The sequence below is a fragment of the Lepisma saccharinum genome, chromosome 3, assembly GCF_977018435.1.
Source record: "Lepisma saccharinum chromosome 3, izLepSacc3.1, whole genome shotgun sequence".
In the NCBI taxonomy this organism is placed as follows: domain Eukaryota; kingdom Metazoa; phylum Arthropoda; class Insecta; order Zygentoma; family Lepismatidae; genus Lepisma; species Lepisma saccharinum.
This window is the reverse complement of record NC_139231.1, coordinates 128856476-128876259: the sequence shown is the minus strand read 5'-3', so window position 1 is coordinate 128876259 and position 19784 is coordinate 128856476. Positions and strand designations below refer to the sequence as shown.

The 19784-nt window shown below is 35.7% G+C and overlaps 2 protein-coding genes across 4 annotated transcripts in view; one reads left to right on the top strand and one right to left on the bottom strand.

The window, feature by feature from the left end:
• Positions 1 to 367: 367 nt before the first annotated feature.
• On the bottom strand, positions 368 to 8373 carry mRpL21 (mitochondrial ribosomal protein L21). Its single transcript, XM_083120166.1, has 5 exons — positions 8105 to 8373; positions 6577 to 6723; positions 4853 to 5016; positions 1665 to 1821; positions 368 to 565 (listed from the first exon to the last, which is right to left on the bottom strand). Exons 1-5 carry the CDS (start codon positions 8220 to 8222, stop codon positions 462 to 464), a joined length of 690 nt encoding a protein of 229 aa, XP_082976292.1. The 5' UTR covers positions 8223 to 8373; the 3' UTR covers positions 368 to 461.
• A 271-nt stretch (positions 8374 to 8644) lies between these two features.
• The window catches only part of LOC145986001 (uncharacterized), a 47879-nt gene continuing 36739 nt past the window's right edge, over positions 8645 to 19784 (top strand). The window contains exons 1-4 of one of the 3 annotated variants that reach the window (XM_083120163.1): positions 8645 to 8691; positions 12435 to 12506; positions 14293 to 14538; positions 18276 to 18415. In XM_083120163.1, the coding sequence (XP_082976289.1) occupies positions 12456 to 12506; positions 14293 to 14538; positions 18276 to 18415 (437 nt within the window). In that variant the 5' untranslated portion in view covers positions 8645 to 8691; positions 12435 to 12455. Of the gene's footprint in view, positions 8853 to 12434; positions 12594 to 14292; positions 14539 to 18275; positions 18416 to 19784 lie in introns of those variants that run through there. The other 2 variants (XM_083120164.1, XM_083120165.1) reach the window with 2 other exon arrangements.

Here is a 19784-nt window from a genome sequence, read left to right as displayed (position 1 = left end):
CCAATATATCGATAAATATCTGATAATTTAGTGCAAAATTCTGCCATTTTGTTGTAATTTTTATAATCTCCATGCCCTACTTTCTAAAAAAGTAAATGTCTGAATATGGAATTTATTTATTGAAATGAATGAACCTTTCAGGTTCTTCAAGGACCATTTCTAATTTTATATCGGTATCGGCCCATCCCTAGTATACAGTATATAAATATTTTTGAGCTGAACTGATAACCATGACTTGGTCAGTCAATAATGGGCAATAGTGTTACTGTAACAAGGAATTTAAGTTCTGATGATGCCATTTATTAACAATCCAATGTAGAAGTTAATATTTTTATAACAAGAATAACAAATGATGTAACAATGCATGTATACTACAAAAACATGAACTTTATTAACTTTCAAACCTACAAGAAAAACGTAAGTGTACAATTGAAAAGTAGATATTTATATTGTGCTCCAAACTAAAATATTCTATCATCGATGCCTTCCACACACTTCCTCTCGTTGACATGGCCAATTAACTGGATGCTATTTATCCTCACCATTGTATGTGGTTCACGATAAACTGAAAAGTGGAACAAAATGCATGAAGTGGGCACACACAATGGAAAAGTGTTTTACTAAGATGTATAAATATTAAAAAAACTAAAGTTTTCATAAATGAGGACAAAGCAAGACCTTGTTTTACTTGTATTTCTAGTAGGTATGGGACCGATTAATCGGTACTCTATCGGTATCGGCCGATATAGGCATATCAGTGTATCGGTAAAATTACCGATTATTTTACCGATCCGATATATCGAGAAATATCTTATAATTTAGTGTAAAATTCTGCCATTTTGTTGTAATTTTTATGGATAATCTCCATGCCCTTCTTTCTAAAAAAGTAAATGTCTAAATATTCAACTTCTTTTGCACTGTGGTCATCTCGAAACACACATTTATTAAGGAGATCAATTAACATTTCATGTTCATCAAGGACCATTTCTAATTTTATATCGGATCGGTAGAATATCGGTTATCGGTAAATTTTATATTGGTACTTTATCGGTATCGGCCCATCCCTAATTTCTAGCAAAATACGATTTTTACATAATACTGTATTTGGACTGCATTAGTTTTCATCATGTAAGCAAACTTGATTGATGCAGTCCAATTATTGTGTAAAAAACATGTGCAAGATAAAACACAACAAGCATTTATATGTGAACATATACAATACATACACACATGTTGTATCACGTTGGAACAAGACTCATGCCTTAAGGCTTCGCAGGAACTTTGACCAAGCTCAGGAAATGTAATTTCTGAAAAATTAAATCTACTTAGAACTCCTTCCAGAGCATTTACCTGAATTTTCGTGTGGTTTGCTTTCACTGTTGTCTAGATATTTTAAATAGTTTGTGACTATTTAAGCCTATTAGAGGAGATTCTAAGCAGTTGTAATTTCTGCAGATATCTCACTTTTTAGTCACAATTAATATAATTATACACTTGTATGCACATACTGCTTGCATTGTAAAATCCTTCTAGTTCACGTTTATCACCAGCATTTGAACACATTTGCCAGTGTGTGCCTTTTAAAGGTATTTAAATGCTTTACCAACTGTAACGTAGGAAAAGAATAATTATACAAGAGATGATAACTGAATCAGGATACTTACAATGCGTTCTCCTGAACTGCTTTCTCCTAATCATCGTGAAGTGTGTCCTTATGTGTGAAAATGTCTTTTCAACAATTGTTCCTTCAACTCTGATCATATCTCGTGATAGGATAGGTTTGCCAATCAAAGTGAAATCCGAACCTCCTGCCAGCAAAACCTGTAAAAAACCAAAGTAATTTTATAGTTTTGACACTCAAGTACAGGGTGGCTAATCACTGGTAATTCCAGGAATTTTGCTTGAATATTTCTCCGTAGACGTGAAAAAGTTGCAACTTTTATCAACTCAAATCCCATTGAATTTAAACAGTATTATAAATGCCCTGAGGCAAATTTTTCAGTTTAGCTTTTATTTTTATCAAAGAAGAAAAAGATGCATGAAAAAAACAACAGAATAATTACTTTTCAGAACAATCTATCTGACAGACAGAAGATTATTGCAAGATAACTTGCAGTTGATTAGGTAAATTCGAATTTTAAATTCTTTTACAATAGCAATTTTTCATAGATTAGTACATCCCGTAACATTTGTAACTTGTGTTTATAGATGTATTTCGTGTCTGGGTATGTGAAATGGTAAACATAAAATCTGCACCTGAAATTAAATATATATATATTGATGAAGGAATTGGGAGCATAAAAGTCGAAACATTAATTTGCCTCAAACATCGCAAGTTGAATGCTCATTCACCCCACATTCCACCGGATGCAGAGCCGAGCAACAAGAATTTTCCACTCGGCTCTGCACAGTCAGCAAGGCAACGGCCCTCGCCAGCGGTGAGTGCACCTCCACTGTAAATTTCCATCTGCATCCAGGGATACCCCAGGTGCACAGTGGAGGTGCAAAGTCCACCAACCTATGACTCAAATCCAATGTATAAAACCGCTGGAGACAGTAAATCGATCTCTCACTTCGCTCCAATATCACCACCAAACTGATTGACGAGAAGAGGACGACGGCCTGCTGAGAGATCGCGACACTACGAGGCGGCAACAAGCGAGAAGTCCACAAGCAGTCCGGATTAAGCCAACCGAAGAATCTGCAAGAATAAAACAAGTCGCCGAATTGCCTGCCGTCTCTTATCGTCATCTTCGATCTCTCCAGTGGACACCTGTCACCGTCGCCGACGCCAGAAGCCGAGGGCCAGACCAACAGCAAGGGGTGAGTAGCGTTCAACAACACAGGCTCCCAACAATCCTTCATCAGCCTCATTAAGGGTAGAGGTGGTTAGCCAAGTCAAACTTAAGACCTATTGTATTTATCTGAGCTACGTCCCGGCGTGACTCGATCCCGTACCTTACCCGATGTCACGCTACAATATATATCTATATATAAAAATCAAAGAAGGTAAAAGGAAAAACCCACCGGACAGTAGAAAGTTACTGTCCGGTGAGTGTTTCCTTTTACCTTCTTTGATTTTTACTTAGCCCTTTTGGCCCTCCTTGCTTTTATCCATTATATATACAATTTTCTACTATATATATATTTTGTAGAAAATTGATGTTTCTACCTTTATGCTACCCAATTCCTTCATTAATATATATAATGTACTGGATATAAAAAAGGAAAGTTAAAAATTGTACTTACGTATGTGAGTATAGTGCTCTTATTGTAGAACGACGTTTCAGAGATTGACTATCTCTTTCCTCAGGTTCGTATAAAAAAACAAAAACTAAGTACTTGGCATAGTACTGCGTCAGAAATGTAATATGAGGATTGTGGTTAAGGGTTGGTTAGGGTACATTTAAAATATTAAGTTTTTGCTATTACAAGTACGTAAAAACCAAGTCGTTCCCTAAAAAAACTCATGTAGTAGACCTATTCACAGGTAAAAAAGTTAATATATACAATTTTCTACTATATATATATTTTGTAGAAAATTGATGTTTCTACCTTTATGCTACCCAATTCCTTCATTAATATATATAATGTACTGGATATAAAAAAGGAAAGTTAAAAATTGTACTTACGTATGTGAGTATAGTGCTCTTATTGTAGAACGACGTTTCAGAGATTGACTATCTCTTTCCTCAGGTTCGTATAAAAAAACAAAAACTAAGTACTTGGCATAGTACTGCGTCAGAAATGTAATATGAGGATTGTGGTTAAGGGTTGGTTAGGGTACATTTAAAATATTAAGTTTTTGCTATTACAAGTACGTAAAAACCAAGTCGTTCCCTAAAAAAACTCATGTAGTAGACCTATTCACAGGTAAAAAAGTTAAAAAAGTTAAAAATCTAAAAAACCTGCATAAATCTCAATGCAACCTGCAGGTTTGGCCTTTCCTACCCACACTTTCTTGATCCGGTCGTGAGTGGGGGTGATGTGATCAGCATCACGCCTCTGACCGCCTTTACCCCCCAGGGTTTCCCCCAGGTACCCATGTCATTCGACGCTGGGTGGGTGCCGGAGCCGCTTTATATATGATCAATTTTTTTTTATCTGAAATAAAAACAAAACAGACCGCTTCTTTTCACAGCTAAGTTGCTATATTACAACAATGTAACATCGACAACATCCATTATATAACAGATTCTTTTTGTTTAAAAAATTGCTAACCATTGTTATAACTGTATCTTTAATCAAAATGAAAATAAATGTCTGATGAAGGAAGCGTGTGTTCTCCTGAAACGTCACAACGAAAAACTGTTTTCTTATGCTTGTAATAACCGTAAACTACAGGAAAATAACCCTTTATATTGTTATATATTTCTGTGTGTATGCATGTGGATTGTCAGAGGCAGTAATACGTAAAGTTGAAATAGAGAAAAGATCTGCTTGTAGCCTTGCATTTTTGGAAAGTATGCCTTCAAAACCGGGAATTATATTTGAATTTCATCATGGTCATAGAATGGCCACCCTGAAGTAGCATTCTATAGTAGCATTCTATATTTCTATTTTGGTTTTATGCTGCTTTGCTACCATCTGGATTAACACAATGATGAACATGTGAAATTATGATGAGATGCACAAAGTTGTTCAAGGTTCGAACCTGGGTCCTCTTGCTTCTTAGTCAACGTACTTACCACTCAAACATGGAGGATGACTGTTCTGTATTTTGCTTTTTTTTAAACTGAAAAGTAGTTTTTCTGATTTTAGTATTTGAATAGCATGTTCTAAAATTTACACTATGAAACCAAAAACACCATATAAAACATAGAATGGACACTGTAAATGCTTTTCCCATTACCTTTTCGAATCTAATTTTGTCACCAATTTCTGGATCCCAATAACCTTCTATCACAATCAAGTCTTCATCAGTAACCTTAAACTGCTTTCCACCTACATAGATAACCGCAAACAATCGTCCATGGCTTTTGTTGGCAATCTGCTCATTCACTTTATTGAAGATTTCTGCAACGAAAAAACATTAGTATTATTAAAAACTTAATAAGTACATGCACAAATATTGTAAACTGGTTGGCATTTGTTAAATAAACAAAATAGGCTTATAACAAGAAGGGAATTTTAATCAACAACAAGTGCTGCAAAATTTGCTTCAATACAAAAATTCCAGTGCTTTTTTTTTAATTATCCATACCATAATTAAAGTAATAATTTTCCAAAAAAGCAACACCATAAAAAACCTGATGAAATACTTGGAAATCTGATTAAAATTTCGGTAACCACCAAACGTCTCTAATTCCCTTATTTTCGTATTTTTCACATTGATACTTACATATTCTGCATTTGTAAGGATTCTTCTATTTCGCGTTTCGTTTTTTCCAGGTTCGAAAACTCCACGAACCATGCACGGATAGACCCACGAACCATTCATAAATAGCCCCACGAACCATGCACGGCAAGGTTAGGTTAGGTTCTGTTAGGTTAGGAAACATAGTTAAATTTGTTTTTCAAAATTAGAATTTTTTTTCCGGTTCAAAAACCCCACGAACCATTCATAAATAGCCCCACAAACCATTCATGGATAGCTCCATGAACCATTCACGGATAGCCCCACGAACCATTCATAAATAGCCCCAAAAACTATTCACGGATAGCCTCACGAACCATTCACGGATAGCCCCACGAACCATTCACGGATAGCTCCACGAACCATTCACGGATAGCCCCACGAACCATTCACGGATAGCCCAACGAACCATTCATAAATAGCCACATGAACCATTCACAGATAGCCCCATGAACCATTCACAGATAGCCCCACGAACCATTCATAAATAGCCACATGAACCATTCACAGATAGCCCCACGAACCATTCACGGATAGCCCAACGAACCATTCACAGATAGCCCCACGAACCATTCACAGATAGCCCCACGAACCATTCACGGATAGCCCCATGAACCATTCACGGATAGCCCCACGAACCATTCATAAATAGCTCCACGAACCATTCACGGATAGCCCCACAAACCATTCATACATAGCCCCACGAACCATTCACGGATAGCCCCACGAACCATTCTTAAATAGCCTTAGAGATACTGGGCGAAAGGGGAATTTATAACCCCCCTTCAACCTCACATTGAGCACGTCACTGATCCTGTGCACATCATGTTGTCGCAAGTTCGTAATCAGAAATGATGAACAGTAACTCACATTTATTTACGTTCTAGAACTGTTACACAGTTACAAAATCGCGTATTTGGAAACACTGACCGGTTGTTACGTCATGAAACGCTCGCAAATATTTGGTTCACGTAGTAGACGGACATCAAGGGAACAGCTTTCGTGCATCGGAGTGACATTAATGTCGAAAATTACATGATTTACCGGGAAAAAAATTTCAACGAGGTGAAAAACTTCCAAGACCTTCCTAAAGTATAAATAACCATTTCGGTAAGTACTTTCTCCTGTAAAATTGAAGAAATACGTTTTGGGGATACGAAAATTTTACCGAAATCTGTTTCAATCTAGTTAATTCATTAAAAACAAATATATATACACACCAATATTGGCTTTTCTGTCTTCTTCTTTTGTATCTGCAACAACTTCTTGAACAGCCGGTTGTGTCACTCTTGACACTGGAAAAGTTCGCAGGCTCCGAAATATGACATTTTGATTGCCTCCAAGGGAACTGAAATGTGTTGCACCATCTGAAAATATTGAGATTAAACTAAGTTCAGTAGACACAATGTTTTTTTTTTTTTAAAAAAAGAACATGGAATAGTATTTCCCCTTGAACTTGTTGCCTCAATTGAAGGTAGATGGCACTAATGTTAGTGTGTAGGTGGATAATAGTAATTACCAAAAATAAGTCAAATGGTGGTGAAAATGATGTTGACCAGTTTGCTCAGTTTGCAAGGTGCAGAATAGACCCAGGGTTTCTGTCGATCACACACTACTTCATATATAACAGTATTCAGTTTAGCAGTCAGATTCCATCTCTCCCAAAATACATTATTTATAGCTGCTTGAAACTGCATGTAAACACAATAGGTAACTGAAGAAATACTATTCTATTTATGTAAGCATTTTCATAGAAACTTATATTTCTTTGGTTTAAAAAATTGCTGTATATACATGTGGGTGATGCTAAGTCTACATAACCAAGATAATTATATTTTTGGCAGTGATTCCAAATTTATGATGATTTTTATATATGCAAGTTCCATTCAAAATAATGGAAATGCACGCGAAAGTAAGTTTGAAAACTAATTTGTGTATATTAAAGATTTAAAAAGTAATAATTTATGGGGAATTATGTCATGGAAAAAATATTGTGTGAGTGAGCATGCTCGTAAATTGCAGATCTTGCGGGTGTTCTTTTTGCATGGAAATACAAACACAACCAATCCTAACTAGCTTAGAACATATAAATAGTAACACTGCAAGCATACAAATGTCATTATAATGCTAAGAGCCCGAATCCAGCCCACTCATATGTGAATATGTAAGGGGAGAATAGAAAAATTATTGTATACAAAACTGAAGTAAATAATCAGAAAGAATGCTTATAGACTTCTATAGAATTAGTTTTGTTAAAAGAAGAAAAAAAAACTGGTGTACATTACGATAATATCGGAGTGACATAATTGGAACTTGGGAAGTATTTTCACACAAGAGTACACTGAATAGAATTCTGTTGAATAATCGTGCGAGCTGCATAGCTGAACCTGAAATTAAATATCTTGTAAATACTTGCAATACTAATGCATATTGAAGTAAAGTCGACAAATGGTTGCTTGGTGTAAAATACATGTGGGGCAGAAAAATTGTTCTGTAAGGAAGACTGTAAATAATCATTACAGCTCTTGTAAGTGCATTTAGATTTGTAACTGTTTCATAGGCAGCAGAGTATGTGTATTTATAATGAACAGAATAGCATCCAATAATGGGAAGCTGGGATTCATTGTGTACATTCGATCTCGAGACAGATATTTTTCGCTGGAAAAAATGCAAGGAGTTTCTGAAATAGATAAAGTTATTAAACGATATAATTAATGTAGGCGACCCAAGTTAATGACAAAAACTTACTTCTTCGTGAACAAGTGGAGGAGTGTCTGTGTCCCTTGTGCTTTGCTATTGAAGCAAATTCTGGTTTAAGTATAAGTCCGATTTTATTTATGGCATTTCGAACTACTGTTCTAAACATGACACCACTGAACTTAAACCACTTATTCTATAATGAACACTTGTATGAAAACAATACAAAACTTCGTGAGATTCTTTGGAGGACTCTGTACAAAATTTTACATATAGCTACAGCTGAAACAAGGCAGCTGAGATTTGATTTCAGCCCAGGTCCTGCTCGCTTATTTGTTTTTCTTAATAGTCTGTGAGATCGCAAATAATTCTTATTGTATACAACATAAAATGCTTGTATGCTCGACCTTGCTGTTCACTTATGCAAAATGTACGTATAAAAACTTGCCAGCCTTCAGATCAATTTTCCACTTCAGACTAGTATTCAAATTATAATTAATCGTTTTTCATTTTCCAATGGCAATGAATAGAATACTGAAAATGAATGACCCATGAGAAAATGTGTGCACACGAATTGGCAACAGTGTCGTGATTTGCTCGACGGCGGGAGATTATGCTGTCTGGTTAAATTTATAGAAGTATGTTTTAATTAAAACTAATTATTCGCATCTAGCTAATGATAATGTATGAGTAAATACAACATAGAAAAGTTTACGAAGTAGTTGTCCAGTTTTTGTAATTTGATTTGTCCGTCAAACAACACAAAACGTTTTGTAATACTTGGATTCGGACTTAATTGGTATTAATATTATTACCTTTATGTATTTAAATATTTATTACTGAGGTATTTGCTAAGTTAAATTGCTTCAATTGTCCTCAATGGTAACAGTTCGTTATATCGGAGTCACATTTCTTCATTTTACAGAAGAAACTACTTACGGAAATGAGGTTCTCCAAGCTTTCCAACGTTCGTCGAGGTATTTTCTTTCATCGTGGAATATATTTGACCGGGAAATCATGTATTTTTCAAGAGAAATATCTCACCCACGCACAATTGCCATTGCTTTGGCTACGTGAACTGCATGCTGCGTACGTTTGATGGCGTAAGCTCCTGTCAGTGTTTCCAACCCCTTTTTTCACTATGCTTGCCAAACCTAACCTAAGCTTATCGGAAATGGTTCGTGGGGCTATCCGTCAGCTACCCGTGCATAATGTAAAATTTTCACAAGTGATGAACACGATACTGGGCAAGGTATTTTTCGGTGAAGAAGGTTGGAAACACTGCATTCCCACAACGTGAGTCAAAATGGGTATAATTTAACAATACAGGGAATTTCTCCAATTTGTTTGAATTTTCGGTTACTTACTAATTTGGGTAAATTTCTCGTATCGGACAAACGGCTGAAATTTGCTAGTTCATTTAATTTGAATATTCGTACTTACGTATTCTGCATTGAGAAACATTGCCGAAGGTGGCATTTCGCTTATTTCACGGAAATAAGCTCTATTTGCGACATATCGAGTAAGTTTTCTTCGTTTCTTTTTGCCTTCGGTAACACGCAAAATGGCGGTCACAGTTTCACTACCGGACTCTGCATGCAGTGTTTCCACCCCACAGCACCCAAAAATACCTACGTAGCCCCACAAACCATTGATGCATAGCCCCACGAACCATTCATACATAGCCCCACGAACCATTTCCGGTAAGGTTAGGTTAGGTAGGGTCACTATAGGTTACAATAGTGAAAAATTGGTTTCGAAAAAATATACGTAGCCCCACACACCATTCTTGCATAGCCCCACGAACCATTGACACATAGCCCCACGAACCATTGACACATAGCCCCACGAACCATTGACACATAGCCCCACAAACCATTGACACATAGCCCCACAAACCATTGACACATAGCCCCACAAACCATTTGCGGAAACATACCTTCTTCAGTTACAAAAACACGTGTTTGGAAACACTGACCGGGATTACGTCATCACACACAGGCTACATCCACCTGGAAGTAAATGGATGCAAGAGCTTTCGTGCATCGGTCAGACATTTATATCGAAAAATAGATGATTTACCGGCAAAATTCAATGAACGATGCGAGAAAACCCTTCACCGAACTTCCACAAGTCTAAAGAAACTGCATTCGGTAAGTACTTTCTCCTGTAAATTTGAAGAAATCCGTTTGTCCGATACGAGAAATTTACCCTAATTTGGGTCTCCTAATCACGAATCTGCACTTAAAATTTGGCGCTTATTGTGGGGCAGGTGAATCCGGCCACTTTCTAACATGCCCTTAACAGGGAGTCTATAGATATAGGCGGGAAGCCGGAGCGGAGCGGAGCGGAGGCGGGGCCGCGATAGCGGTTGGGGGCGGTAGGTCGATTACCCCAGGGGCGGAGCCCGGAACCGGCGGGAAATTCGGAAATCGAGGGTGTGGAAATAAGAACTTAATTTCGATTATTTTGCTATTTCCACGTGTGAGCGCCAAATTTTGACTGCAGATTCGTGATTAGGGGGCCAAAATTAGTGAGTATGCCGAATTTCAAACAAAATGGAGAAATTCCCTGTATTGTAAAATCGCTCCTCAAAATGTGCCCGCCATATTGTGTGGTACAGAGCGAAGAAAGGAAGGTAAATATGCGATAACGCCCGGACACCTTTAACTAATTTATTTCCTTAATTTTACCACTGGTACTTACCTCTTCTGCATTGCGGAACATTCTTTAAGGTGAAGTTATGCCTTTTTTCATAAAATAGTGTCAACTTTTCATATTACGAGTGATTATTTGTCTTCCTTGTTCCGCTTGGGTAACAGACAATATGGCATGCACTCGTCATGGATCATCGCGCCGTGCTTGTGTTTTGTCGTTTTGGAGTGGGTATGCAGTGTTTCAACCTTCTTAACCGAAAAATACCTTCTTTCGTGTCCATTATGTCATCACAAACCACTGACGGATAGCCTCAATAAACCATTCACGATAGCCCCAAAAACCATTCACGATAGCCCCAAAAACCATTTCTGGCAAGGTTAGATTAGGTAAGCATAGTTAAAAAAAAGAAAACAAAATTCTCGTAAAAAAATGCATGTTTGGAAACACTGACGAGACCGTGTGACTTTCGACGCTCTTGCCATCTGCACGCACACAATGGAAACCATGGCATAATATGGCAGGCAATGCAAGTTTCTTACGTAAAAAGTGATTCATTCTTGTTCGGTAGCATTCAAATACGAAGTTTTTAGTTTCCCGTGAAAGAAAATACCTCCAAGAACGTCCAGAATGCTAAAGAAACTCATTTCAGTAAGTACTTTCTCCTGTAAATTTGAAGAAATACGTCCGGGCGATATCGCATATTTACCAAAAGGAATAAAACAAATCACTCTGTATGTGAAAGATTGTGTTTGTTTTCGTGTAAAAGGCATAATGGCACCTTGAACTATGTTCCGCAATATACAATTGGTAAGTACGAACCATGCGAAACACAAAATATCCGATTTTAATGTGTCTCCCATATAACGAACTGTTACCGCTTCAATTTTATATGTAAAGTTTTTACATATAGTGTGCCAAAGCCGAGGAAAATTTTCTTGTCCGAGGTCAGGCAATTTATTTCTGCTTATGGGCTATTGAAATCATTATGATAAACTTAATGGCGGCCTTCAGTATATTTTGGCACTCACTTGGATTTATTCACACTCATTTCAAAACTTTCTCTGTAAAAAGAAAGAGAGGTGATTTGATTTGTTATACCAGGCCCAGAAATTCAAAATGTGCTTTCCTGACGAACAATTGATTGATAAACTACGATTTGTATTTTAAGGGTGCTACTACTGTCACCAGGTTGTGAGATTAACAGATTGAGCTGTTTTCACCATTTTTTTTATTAATTACTTTTGCTGTTATATTTCACAAATTGTCAGTGTTATGTAAGTTGTAACTTACACTAACCATAAAACACCTAAGTTTGCAGCCCCACCAACCTCGGAATAGGAGTTCCTGTATTCCAGCAATTTCATCTAATCATCATGTTCACCATTGTGGTTAACCTATAGAAAAAGAAAAATGACTTAATAAAGAGTAAAATATGAACAACTTGAAAAGTAATAACCATTTCTTTGTAAAAAGATGTTCTGTTATAGATAGCCACCATTTTTGGAGGTAACATAAATCTAGGATTTTGGATATAAAATTAATTTATAAAGTTGTCATGAACTAGGGCTGAAAATGAAAACACAACTTGTTTGAAAACATGAGAATGTCCCCAAGATTCATTCTTACAATATTCTTACATTGGCATGCTTCAAGAAGGAAGAGGAATAGAGTGATCAGTAAAGAAAATAATTGATGTTATATAAATTTAATTTCTTCTTTCTAGGTACGACTGCAAACCTAATAAATGGCAACTGCACAGCTTTCAAGATCGAAGCAAGGGCAAAAAACTTCTTCGGTATGTGCTAATAATGTGCTTTAAAACTACATAATTTATATGTTCTAACATATAAAGTTGTTAGCGATGAATAGGATTGGAATGCAGGTATTTTTTACAAATTGCGTATTAAATGTCTGAAGTGATTACTTCAATTACTTTTTTGACTTTTTGTTCTAGCTATATAGGAATATAATAGAGCGATATTTTTACGATACAAAGGAAAACAAACCAGTTGGTATATTCGGCTGGCCTTAAACAACAAGTGCATATAATTTGTCAGCATGCAATTGACTTCAGACATGCACTTCTCCAAAGTGGCATAAACAGATTCTCTGAATGGGTAAGTGATGGAAACTGTTTATAAACCCTTCTAAATGATTTTATTTTCCTGTAGTTTACGGTTATTACAAGCATAAGAAAACAGTTTTTCTTTGTGACGTTTCAGGAGAACACACGCTCCTTTCATCAGACATTTATTTTCATTTTGATTAAAGATACAGTTATAACAATGGTTAGTAATTTTTTAAACAAAAATAATCTGTTATATAATGGATGTTGTCAATGTTACATTGTTGTAATATAGCAACTTAACTGTGAAAAAAGCAGTCTGTTTTATTTTTATTTCAGATTTTTTTTTTATTATTTTTTTTTTTGTCACAAAGAAAAACTGTTTTCTTATGCTTGTAATAACCGTAAACTACAGGAAAATAATTCTATAATGCAAGCAATGCGTACATACAAGAAAAACCCTTCTAAATGCTCTTACATAACAATTTAATTGAAACAGAACGTACTTAAAGGTAATTACACGATAACCGACCTCCCTCTAACAAAGGAAGCACAACACCGAGATCTAGATATCCTCATACATTCAAAACTAACTTTTGATAATGCCAATTGGCCATCACAAAAAACTCAATGCGTATGCTAGGCCTACTGTACAGGTTCACTGAAATCAATAACCTGAAAGCACTTTCCATTTACTTCAAAAACATTTGTGTCGCCCATTCTAGAATACTGTTCACCCATTTGGAACATGGCATCCCTTTCTAATACCTCCAAGATAGACAGTGTTCTCAGCCTTTTCCTCTCCATCATTCGATATAGAGTTCAGAGACACCTGCCTAAGAGAGATCTGCTTAAAAACTTACTCATTAATGCTCTATAAACTCGTAGTTACGTTTTAGCTACACAGGATCATTAATAGAAACTTAAGATGCAGCATCCCACTCCACGAACTCTCCCACAGAGTGCCAAGACATACAACATGGAGCAAAGAAACTTTCCAAACTACAACTCCCAGACTCTCCCTCATACAACGTTAATTTTTTCATAGGCTACTGAGTCAGTTCAACATCATCTCAAACCAAGTAGATATATTTAGTTCATTTTTGTCTTTTATCACCAACATAGAAAAAATTGTACATTAAGTAATGCTTTTGTGAAACTGATTTGTTTACTTTGGTACTGTTTTGGCTTGTTTATTTTATTTTATCCTATTTTTTGTGTTTTATAACCTTAGTCTATTGTTTTACTGTTGTTTCTTTCCAGTTTAAAATGGCTTCTGCTGTACTGGAAATTTCAATAACGTCAATAAATAAAAGAACTTGGCAAAGATTACACAAATACAATCTTGTATACAAAATAGATCGCCCTTGGCACTAAATATCCCTGAGGTGGCTGTTTTTACATTTTTCTCCTTTTCTGGAACTTTGCATGTGTTAATAGCACAGTTAATCAGGAAGATACACATTGAAGGCAACATTGTGTATGGTATAATTTCTTATGCTTTTTTCTTTTGCAGTGGAGTTCCATGTTTCCGAATGCACAGTCAACTGAGCAACAGTCTGCTTTGTTTTTGAAAAAGCTCATTGCCGTTGCCATCTCTAACATTACATACCTTCGAGCTATATTCCCTGAAAATGCATTTGCTGATAGAAGTCTTGAAGGAATCCACTTGAAGATACTGAGGGATGATGGTAGTTGCCCAGCTGCATCAGAGCTTATCAAATGGATCAAATCTTCATTTGAAGCTTTCGACAAGAAATATGTATGTATTTTGATATCATTCAGTATTATTTAAATATTTTTATTATTATTAATATTAACACTTTAACTGTCACGTGTATCAATTTGATACACAGGGCATCTTCTGTCACGGGCCATGTGCATCAGATTCATGCACAACTTGCAGGCAGCATGTAAGTTCTTATATGCAGCTTGTTTAAAAACAGATGTGTGTATGAAAGTATTTTGTTACTACAGGGTGTGTACAATTGTTATACACATGGCCTAGGGGGAAAATAAAATAAGAAGGATATGCAAGATTCGACATAGCAGTTAAAGTATTAATTGAGTTCGAATTAATTGTTATTTATAATTGTTATGCATGTATTCATAAACTTCCACCTGCTCAAGCAGCTCCGGCATCCGCCCAGCATTATGTAAAGTGACTACCTGGAGGGTAAAGGTGGCTGGGGGTGTGGTGCTGATCGCATAACCACCTCGTTTGGCAGGGATCAAGAAAATGTGGGACCCTAACTCCACACCCCCTATACGCGTTCATGGTGTGGCAGAGGGGAGCACTTTTACTTTTTACTTTGTATTCATAAACTTTTTTATGTAACTGGTTAAAGTTCAGTGGCTTATAATTAGAGACCAGATTTTAAAGGGAAGTCCTTTTTTATTTTTCAACACTGATCATGGAATAAATAACAGTGTTGAGAATTATCTTCCACCAACAAGATTACATGCTTGTAACTTCCCTTTTTAAGCCTACATTCCTTTTTTCACCCTTTTTAAAATACATCTTGCTTGGTCCCCTTATTGACAAGATATCAAATATTTTGTATTACTGTTTTTTCCCTGACCAAAACATTCAACAATTGTCTATTTGGTGCAGTTTCGAGGATCTACCTTACCTTCCCTCCATGAGTGTTGGGAGTACCTTGCAGCGATTGTTGAAACAACACATTGTAAACAGCATACCTGTTGAGTTGAAAGTGTACGTGTACTTATCTGCTAGATTTAGACTTCTATTGTAAAGTTTTTAGAATAGTTTTAACTTTTCCACATGACAGTATTGAGTGTGAGTGAAATCCTACAAGTGGAAGCAAGCTATGGAATGTGCATGGGCATCTGGAATGGGGAGTAAGGGGAGGGCCATCCCCACTCCGAATATGAAGGTCAACCAAAAATTATGTATTTTTCACATATAATTTCATTTCAACCACAATGATATGTATTAATTATTGCATGAATATGATAAATTCAAATTTAAGCAATGTTTTTTGAGTGAACAACACTATTGGGGAAAATGTGCCTTGTTTGCCTCCCCCCCTGAAAAAAATACTGCGGACGTCTATGGGAATGTGGTAAGCTGTTTCAAGGAAGATTTTATCGAAACGGACAGTAAGATTATTCACTGTACTGTACCTTCAAAGAAAGGAAATGAAAGAGTACTGTAGTTTATTTTTGCACTCCACTAAAAATATTATTTTAAATGAAAACACAATATATACCATTCATACATAAAATTTCGTATTAATTGTGTCTTCATTTAAAATAATATTTTTAGTGGAGTGCAAAAAAATATAGTTCTTTTTTTCCCATTTTTACAGGAAAATTTTCCCCTTTAAATTCAGGTCTATACCTATAATTCATAATATAGAGACTGAATTGCATCTGACTTGTAGCATACAAGAGGTCAGGCAAAGCATTTTCAAAATAAAATTTGGCTATGGATATTTTTAAAGCTTTGAAATGCTGAATTAATAATTCCAAAGATATTTGCTTCATAAGTCATTTGCTTGCAAATTTCAGCTGTCTTAAGTCTTTTTTTTTTGTGTTAGAGATATCCTTTAAACATACAAGAATGAAAAGAAAGTTCATAAATACTAAGGCAACCAAACATGACTAACTCAATTCAGTAATTGTAAGTTGGCCCCTGGATTTTTTCCCACTATTGCTTTTCAATTTTTTTTATTTTAGAGGCTTGTTCTGCATCTATATTTAGGTAATGTAAAGGTAAAGTTTCCCGTGCATATAGCACCTTACCATGAAGGCACATTTATGGGCTGTAGGGGGGTAGGCCCCACACATTCTCGATCTTGGCCATTTTGGAGGTGATGTGATCAGCATCATGCTCCGACCACTTTTATCCCCAGGTACCCATTTATTTGTAGTTGGGTGAGCTCCAGAGCCACTTTAAGCATAACAAGGCCGGAGAAATTTGATCATAGATTAACCACCCCAGGAATCGGGAAAAATATAAACTTTGCATTTTTGTTGATCTCACCCCCACATTTCGTGCCAATATATATGAAAGTAATTTGTGTAAATTTTTGGTAAAAATGGTTTAGAGGTCATGCAGATGCATTAAAATTTCGTACTATGTACGAAAATGGGTAGGGATGCGTAATTGATAATACAGTTACTTTATATCTTTTTCATATCCGTAAAACACAAAATGTTTATATTCTTATATTTCTACATTATTTTTATTCTTCTTTGTCTATTTGTGTATATTTACATATTTATATTTTCTAAATGCTTGGATAATGACCACATCACACACTGCGGTGTTATTCACAAGTCTCAGTTTCTTTTCCAGATACATTTTGCATCAATTTTCCGTATCTGTGCACTATCAAGAGGGCCTTAGTCTTAAGTTAAAAGTTGTTTGTAAGTGGCGAGCTTGGAGTGGATAGCTTACCTTTGCCTTCTTATGGATGAGTGACTTAAGTGTAAAATCCTCAACACTTAGCAGCTACTACCAAGGTTGCCTTTCTGTCATTTATATTGGCCATATATAGAGTTTTGGTGTGATAACCACAGGCGTAATTGTACTTGTGCTATTTTTTGCCTTTTCTGTGTCTTGCCTATTTCAGAAGAGCCTTGGTAATGAACATAATCTTCACTATCTCTAGTATCTTCATCCATTTCGTGGCTGGTTACATTGACTACAAGGCGATACTCAGGCTCTGAGACAGTCAGAAAAAGCGGGAGAATCTTATTTCCTTAACTGACCGACACTGTTTAACTTGTAAAGATGTTAAACTTTTGACAAGTATTAATACAAGGATAGTGGAATTGTATTCCAACTTGCAATAGAAATTTGATGGGGTTGCGTGACCCCTAAATATTATTCGATTGATCTGAAATTTTAAATAAATATTGTTTATGTATATTGTCAAAAAAATGGGAGGGTGAGAAGAAAGAAATTCGATTTTTTTTAAGCACCCTAATGAGTCAGAAATTCATTTTTTCTCTCTATCCTCTAAAATAGGATGACAATCCAATATGAACCTGTAACTAGAAAATAAGACATTAATTTTTTATAGAGGCCAACAGAATGCCTTTTATTTTTTTTATGGCCAATTTATACTACACAGGTATGGATATTCTATCACCCCCCCCCTTAATATGTGTGTGTGACACAATTAAAAATATGAATGTATGAAGTGCTTATACTTCCTGAATGTGCAGAGGCAAGACAAGCCTCTAGAAATGTAGAAAATTAAAAACTACAGTACAGACAGTTTCATGTTTGTCTCACATAATTACAGTGGAACCTCGATTTTAGGGACAGCTGAGAAAACTTAAAATGCGGGAAAATGTAAATTCGAGGAAAATTTCTTAACATTTTGTTATGTTGGGACCATCAAGCTTGACTGTATAATGCGGGAAAATGTAAAATCGGGGTTTCACTGTATGTGTTAATTGTGGTGTAAGTGCATACTTGTATTGTTCACGTTCACTAATTCTTTAATATCTCTCTCTGTTCAGTTGAGGCAGCTGATCATGGGTATTTACACAGACCCTAGCAACCCTAATAAGGTTTTGGAAAGCTACACCTTCCATTTCTCTTACAAAAATAATGAACTGACCCAGTTCTCTTTGCAACAAAAAGAAGGAGAAAATGTAAGGTAAGCGTTCATAAAATCTTGGATCTTTCTTGTATGTCTCCGGCAACAATAACAATATTAAAAACCTATTCTGCATATGAATCGTGAATCGTACATGGGAATATGATCACTTTTGGTGAAAATTGGGATTATGATACTATGCTATTATAGAAATGAAGTACTACATTCTAACAGGTTAATTCTTTGGAAAACGTCCATCTAAATGTCCTTTGGTAACAAAAATGCCCTAGTTTATAATGTACATGGGTATTCCCAAGTCTAGATTTTGATCTTGGAAGGTATAGAGAGAATCTTCTTGCTTGAACTAATTTGAGGCCTTAACGTTTTAGTATGTCAAAACATTATAAAATTGCCTGGAAAGTTATTTGAAAATACCTGGAATGATCAGACAATTTGGTTTCACAAAGTGAGTGGGACATATACAGTAGAACATTTATTCAAAATTTTGCATTTACCCCATTTTAAATTATTTCATTTTGGTCTCATGAAAAACGAAAAATCAGGCTTCCACTGGATAATGAAACCTTTCTCAACTGATATATTTTTTTATAGTTTTAATAGAGCATCATCATGAACATTTTTTCTGCTTGGAATTTGAAACCAGCCAGTGGTATGCTTTGGAACCTGTAATATGTTTTGGAATTTGCACATATATTTTGGAAGCTTTAATATGTTTTGAAAGCTGTCTGTTACTTATCATTATGAAGAATTAAAATGCCATGTCAAGTAAGACTAGATTTTGATTTCATGAGACCAATATGTGAGAATGTGGTAATGGAAACTAGTTTAATTTTCAGTTGTTTATAAAACCTGTTAAACTCAAAAGTGGAAGTTCTCATTTTCAGAGAATGTAGTACTGTATGGTACTGATCCACACTAAAAAAATCAAAATTTTTGGGATTGGCATTTTCAAATAAAATAATTCAAAAGGCTATAGCAAGAGAACTTGGACACACATTTCCAAACGGAGGTTATCATTTTAATCAGAAACTTATATCTTTCAAATACAAAAAACTGCAACAAAATATCTTGAACCGTTCCAGAGATAGAGCATTTTAATATTTTGCCAAAAATGATGCCCGAGGTGCCATCTTTGGCGACCTGTATCTCGGGCTAGGAATTTTTGTGGACAAAACAAAAACAATATGGGTTTCTTACTTTGTCCTGAATTTTAACATATGTTTAATTGAATAACATCTGAGACTATGAAGGTAACCTCCCTGCCTGAATTGATATGGACTATGCCATGTATATAAACGAGATTGTGAGTTGACTGCTACTCAGTTCACCCCACAATTGAAGTTTGTAGCAAATAAATAAATTTTTCATATGTTCCTCTAGTGCATCTGATTAACCATGTAAAGTGGTT